This window comes from Saimiri boliviensis, chromosome 4 (genome assembly GCF_048565385.1).
Source record: "Saimiri boliviensis isolate mSaiBol1 chromosome 4, mSaiBol1.pri, whole genome shotgun sequence".
NCBI lineage: Eukaryota > Metazoa > Chordata > Mammalia > Primates > Cebidae > Saimiri > Saimiri boliviensis.
The window spans coordinates 113,846,221-113,852,919 of NC_133452.1; the positions used below are offsets into that span (position 1 = coordinate 113,846,221).

Sequence of the window (6,699 nt, forward strand, 5' to 3'; positions counted from 1 at the left end):
GCTTTTATCTCCTGAGCATTGAGGACATAGAGCAATTAAAATCACTCCATAGTCCCAGAACCTAGGCAGAGCCTGAGGCGTTCCGTGATCTCTGCCCTGCAAGGCTTTTCTCCTCCTTGCCAGCTCCCATCTGCAAAGACCCTCCCATATCTTGTGAGCAGGGGTCACCTCCCTTCTCAGAGATCTTTGCACAAGCCCTCTTTACGAGGCCCTCCTGCAGTCTCCATGCTGAGAAGGCATTCGTGAGAACAGAGCAGTATTCCCTGCTCCGCAACCATCCCGAGGTGTTCCCTGGTATTACTGCGCTCTCGATGGTCTTTACCTTAGGCCTCCTGTTGCCGCCTGATTTCTCATTAACTGCACCAATAATATAGTTTACTTCAGTGTATGAACTTAAGTGTACTCTGAGCCAAGCAAGCTTAGAATTATTTAGATAGAATTAACATAGGTCTCCCCTTGGCCATCGTGACCTACAGTGAGTCATGCCTATAATCCTAGCACTCTGGGAGGCTGAGGTGGGCGGATCAGGAGCTCGAGACCATCCTGGCTAACACGGTGAAACTCATCTCTACTAAAAATACGAAAAAACTTTTAGTGGCACATGCCTGTAGTTCCACCTACTCAGGAGCCTGAGGCAGGAGAAGCACTTGAACCCAAGAGGCGGAGGTTGCAGGGTTGCAGTGAGCCGAGATGGTCCCACTGCACTCCAGACTGGATGACAGAGTGAGACTCTATCTCAAAAAAAAAAAAAAAAAGTGTAAATATCTGTTAGCTTCATACAGTTGAAGAAATTGAGAATAAAATATTTAAGCTAAGAATGGGAAAGAGGGCAAAAAAATTTGTTTTTTGTTAAAACTCCTGCTTTGAATGAAGAGACCCACCCCCCCAAAACAGGCTTTGTGTGAGCAACATGGCTGTTTATTCACCTGGGTACAGGTGGGCTGAGGCCGAAAAGGGCGTTAGTGAAGGGCCATGGGATAGGAGTTGGTTTTATAGGTTGGGGCAAATCTTTTGGGGAGGGGGCAGGGGTGTTACAGAGTAAGATTAGTTACAGTGGTGGGGGTAGGGGAAAGGAGTATACAATAGCATAAGTTTAGTTACAGTGGCGGTGGGGTAGGGTTAGGTGTTAAGAGTAGTTAAGATGGTAGGGTGGGGGGAGGAGTACTCACATTACCATCATCACAGTTAAGATGGCAGGGTGGGGTGAGAAGCTTAATGTCTAGGGTAAGCTCAGCTGGGCCATCAGGGATAATGGCAAACTGGGGTGGGGGATTGGGGCTGTTAGGGGGGGATGTGATTAGCCGAGGCAGAGAGAACTTCAGACTTTCTGGGTCCGGGCTTGCATATGGAGGCCCGACGTTTTTGAAACTTCAAACCATATATTTGAAAACATGATCAAATTTTAGTGTGACTGTAATTATGTTTCTATTTTATTTTATTTTTCTGAGACAGAGTTTTGCTCTTGTTGCCCAGGCTGGAGTGCAATGGCATGATCTTGGCTCAATGCAACCTCTACCTCCTGACCTCAAGCAATTCTGCCTCAGCCTCCTGAGTAGCTGGTATTACAGGCATGTGTCACCACACCTGGCTAATTTTGTATTTTTAGTAGAGACGGAGTTTCACCATGTTGGTCAGGCTGGTCTCAAACTCCTAACCTTAGGTGATCTGCCTGCCTTGGCCTCCAAAGTGCTGGGATCACAGGCGTGAGTCACCCGCCTGGCCTATATTTATATATCTTTATAGTTTATGTTTTTTCTATGAGATGCCTAAAATCTTTTGTTAAGTGTAAATAACTAAGTTTTCTCTTTTTTTATTCAACAGGAAAGATTGTTTAAAACTGATGAAATACCTTTTAGAACAGCTGAAAGAAAAGTTTAAAAGTGAAAAACATATGGATAAATTCTGTTCTTATCATGTGAAAACTGCTTTCTTTCACATATGTACCGAGAACCCTCAAGACAGTCAGTGGGACCCCAAAGACCTGGAGCTCTGCTTTGATAACTGCCTGACATACTTTCTTCAGTGCCTCAGGACAGAAAAACTTGAAAATTATTTTATTCCTGCATTCAATCTATTCTCTAGCAACTTAATTGACAAAAAAAGTAAAGAATTTCTGTCAAAGCAAATTGAATATGAAAGAAAAAATGAGTTTCCAGTTTTTGATGAATTTTGAGATTCTGTTTCGAAAGAATCTGAGTGACTCTCAAGCCCGGAGAATACCAAAAAAATTTTAAACGAGGCCAGGTGAGGTAGCTCAGGCCTGTAATCCCAGCACTTTGGGAAGCTGAGGCAGGCAGATCACTTGAGGTCAGGAGTTTGAGACCAGCCTGGCCAACATGGTGAAACTATCTCTACTAAAAATGTAAAAATTAGCCAGGTGTGGTGACGCACACCTGTAATCCCAGCTACTTGGGAGGCTGAGACATGAGAATTGCTTGAACTCGGGAGGTGAAGGTTGCAGTAAGGTGAGATGGCAGCACTGCACTTCATCCTGGGTGACAGAATGGGACTCTGTCTCAAAAAAAAAAATTAATTAAAAAAAAGAAAATTAGGAAATTATTAAAACTTTTTTTAAAAAAGCAACAAAATAAAAAAGTATAGTGACTGTAATAATTGGAACGTTTGAAACTTGTCACAGCAATAATTGACTAAAATGAATGTAAATAATTGTTCAATTTTCAGTTTGTTGTAATAAACTCGAATCAGTGTAAAGGATTGACTATCCTAGGAAAAAGATTAGTCAAGGAATAAGAAGCAAAAGCAGTATTTGAAATCTAAAAATATTACCATGCTCGCTTTATCATACATGCAAATAAATGACATTTTCAGATTGGAATGAAAAGAGGACAATGTACATATCACCTTAAATTCATAAAGTACTTACTAAAAAACACCTCTCACCTAACACAGGTATGTGGAAGGTTGTAAAAGACAATATTAGAAATGATCATTGTCTCCATAAAACCGGTAGGTGTTAAGTATATTTTGATGGAAACAATGCCCTGTGTTATATGTTTGAGTAAGAAGGAAAGAAATGAAAAAAGTTCTACATTGTCTCTGTATGTCTCAGGAAATACACAATCTTACAAGAAAATGTAAGGTACTTTATTTTAATATATATGACTAAATGTAAAACCTGACATTTTCTGTTATTTATTTTTACTTTAAGTAACTTTTTTATTTTGAGGTAGCATTCAGCCTAGAGCAACTATTTGTTAAATTTTTCCTGTTCATATATTTTGCACATTTTCTTATCTTCTTCTCATTGTTTTGTAGAAGTTTTGTTTTGTTTTGAGACAGAGTCTCACTCTGTTTCCCAGGCTGGAGTGCATCTCTGCTCACTGCAACTTCTGTCTCCTGGGTTCAAATGATTCTCCTGCCTCAGCCTCCTGAGTAGCTGGGATTCGGGCGCCTGTCATCTCGCCTGGCTAATTTTTGTATTTTTAGTACAGAAGGGGTTTCAGCATCTTGGCCAGGCTGGTCTTGAACTCCTGACCTCATGATACACCTGCCTCGGCCTCCCAAAGTGCTGGTATTACAGGCGTGAGCCACCGTGCCTGGCCTAGAAGTTTTTAATGTATTTGGGGTACTTATCCTTCATTTGTTGTCTGTGTAACAAATAACTTGTCGTATGGATTGTCTTCAGCGTTTCACTAAACAACGTTTTCTGTGTTTTATTGTGAAGATTTTAAAATTTTAATGGATTTTTTTTCTCATTCAAACCGTTGAAAATAAACTGGAGTTGAATTTTTTATGGTTTTTACTTTATACATCTTGTTTAACAACCTATTATGTTTGAACATACTAAGAGAAACATTAGACATCTGAGTTTTGGGGACAATTAATGATAAATAGAACACTATCCAAATAAAATAATCTAAGCAACTTGTAACTCCATAAAGAAAGGATGTGTGGAAGAAAATCTGGTTTGAGAATATTGCTCAGCAGTTAAGTATTGACAAAGTCTTAGTAACTATTGACTATTAATCTTATTGAAGTTATGGACTGTTATCTGACTTGTCTCTTGTCTCTACTAAAAATACGAAATTAGCTTGGTGTGGTGGTACCTGCCTGTACCAGCTATTCAGGTGGCTGAGGCAAGAGAATTGCTTGAACCTGGGAGGCCGAGTTTTCGCCATTGCACTCCAGCCTAGGCAACAAGAGGGGAACAGTCTCAAAAAGGAAAAGAGAAAAACATGTCAGCCAGCACTGTAGCCTCATTTGAGGCTTGACTGGAGAGGGATCCATTTTTGTTGGCAGAATTTAGTTCCTTACATTTGTAGGACTGAGGGCTTCAGTTTTTTGCTGTCAGCCAGAGATTGCCCTCAGTTACTAGAAGCTGCCTTCAGTTCCTTACCATGTGAGCCTCCCAACATAGGCAGCCCACAACAGTAGCTCAATTCTTCAAAGCCACCAAGGGAGGTACTTCGGCAAGAGGGGTGCCACAAACTTGTTTAACACAATTACGTACACATAATTATGTACAGCCCATTGCCTGTACTGTATTCTATTGATTGGAAGCAAGTCACAGGTCCCACTCTTAACCAAGGGGAGAGGAATCACTCAAAGGTGTTATCTCAGGTGCCATCGATACAATTAGGGGGAAAACAGTTCCCATAAGACCACCCTCAGGTTTGATGAAAGACTCACAGAACTCACTGAAACCATTATGCTCACTGTTGCAGTTTATACTTGGCAAGCATTCGAGTTTAAATCAGCCAAGGGAAGAAGTGCAAGGGCAGAGTTTGAGTACCAAACATGGCACTTTCTGTTGTCTTTTGGTGGAGTCATGGACATGTTATTCTCTTGGCATCAGTGTGCCAGTACACAGAATATTGCCAGCCAGGGAAGCTCACTTGGGCTGTGTCCAGAGTTCTTACTGCAGCTAGTGGTTGGCTGTCCATATGCCTAACCTGTCTCCTGCTTCTCTGGAGCGCCAACAGTTAAGGTCATACCATGACTCAAAGACCCCACCATAAATCACCTTATTATACTTCCTGGCACATTCCAAGAGTTTAGTCATTACCTCTCAGAAGTCAGGGGCAAAAGTGAGATGTTTCTTTGGGTTAGGTTAAATTCTTCACTACATAGATGTGAATCTCGGGAGCTAGGAGGGGGACCACAGGACAACGCTGAGGGTCCAACTGTCACAGATATGCAAGAATGGAATTACTTGTTTACAGTGGGAAGTCAGTAGATGGCAATTTTTTTTTTTTTTTTTTTTTTTTTTGAGACGGAGTTCCACTCTTGTTACCCAGGCTGGAGTGCAATGGCGCGATCTCGGCTCACCGCAACCTCCGCCTCCTGGGTTCAGGCAATTCTCCTGCCTCAGCCTCCTGAGTAGCTGGGATTACAGGCACGCGCCACCATGCCCAGCTAATTTTTTGTATTTTTAGTAGAGACGGGGTTTCACCATGTTGACCAGGATGGTCTCGATCTCTAGACCTCGTGATCCACCCGCCTCGGCCTCCCAAAGTGCTGGGATTACAGGCTTGAGCCACCGCGCCCGGCCAATTTTTTTTTTTTTTTTTTGAGACGGAGTTTTCCTCTTGTTAGCCAGGCTGGAGTGCAATGGCGCGATCTCGGCTCACCGCAACCTCCGCCTCCTGGGTTCAGGCAATTCTCCTGCCTCAGCCTCCTGAGTAGCTGAGATTACAGGCACGCACCACCATGCCCAGCTAATTTTTTTTTTTTGTATTTTTAGTAGAGACGGGGTTTCACCATGTTGACCAGGATGATCTCGATCTCTTGACCTCGTGATCCACCCACCTCGGCCTCCCAAAGTGCTGGGATTACAGGCTTGAGCCACCGTGCCCAGCTGATGGCAAATTTTTAAAACCAAGAAATTGCGATAAGCAAGTTGTTAATGGCAAAAAGATGAAAAGTTTACATCTTGGGAGTAAAAAATGAATGGTGAAAGGGCTCAGACTACTTTTGTTAAAGTAAAATGATTTTAGTTTTTTGGAAATATGAATAAAATACTTGGCAAAAACCAAACCAAAACAGAATAAAACCAAAAAAAAAGACATGTTATATTACTGATCATGCCCAAGTACAACAGCATTTATTAGTGGAATATAAAAAATAAATTTTATGCCGGGCGCGGTGGCTCACGCCTATAATCCCAGCACTTTGGGAGGCCGAGGCGGGTGGATCACGAGGTCAAGAGATTGAGACCATCCTGGTCAACATGGTGAATCCCCATCTCTACTAAAAATACAAAAAATTAGCTGGGCGTGGTGGCGCGTGCCTGTAATCCCAGCTACTCAGGAGGCTGAGGCAGGCGAATTGCCTGAGCCCAGGAGGCGGAGGTTGCGGTGAGCCCAGATCACGCCATTGCACTCCAGCCTGGGTAACAAGAGCAAAACTCCGTCTCAAAAATAAATAAATAAATAAATTTTATTATTTGTATGTGCTTCTTTTCCCCAGCTTTGACTACCTGGATGCTTTTGGAAGTTTGAGCTCCCAAGAAATTCCACAGCTATAAAGGCTCCTACAATGTCACTGAGTGAGGTTAAGGTTCTACTCTTAGGGATTCTGGACAACTAGATAGACCCCTAGGAACTTAAAAAACAGCTGCTTTTATTAGGATTCGTTTAACTTGGAGACAATACAGCCATTGTCCACTAAAACACAATCCAATTTGGATATAGGCCTTCTTCAGGTTTACTAAGTTCTCCACATGAATACTAAGACTAG

At 42.2% G+C, this 6,699-nt stretch overlaps 1 protein-coding gene across 4 annotated transcripts in view; it reads left to right on the top strand.

Annotated features, from left to right (window-relative positions):
- The window catches only part of CGAS (cyclic GMP-AMP synthase), a 39,573-nt gene extending 34,067 nt beyond the window's left edge, over positions 1-5,506 (top strand). For 3 of the 4 annotated variants that reach the window (XM_010337085.3, XM_074398049.1, XM_074398048.1), the window contains one exon: positions 1,822-4,252. In XM_010337085.3, coding sequence (XP_010335387.1) covers positions 1,822-2,173 — 352 coding nt within the window. In that variant the 3' untranslated portion in view covers positions 2,174-4,252. Of the gene's footprint in view, positions 1-1,821; positions 4,253-5,236 lie in introns of those variants that run through there. The other variant, XM_074398050.1, reaches the window with a different exon arrangement.
- Positions 5,507-6,699: the final 1,193 nt, after the last annotated feature.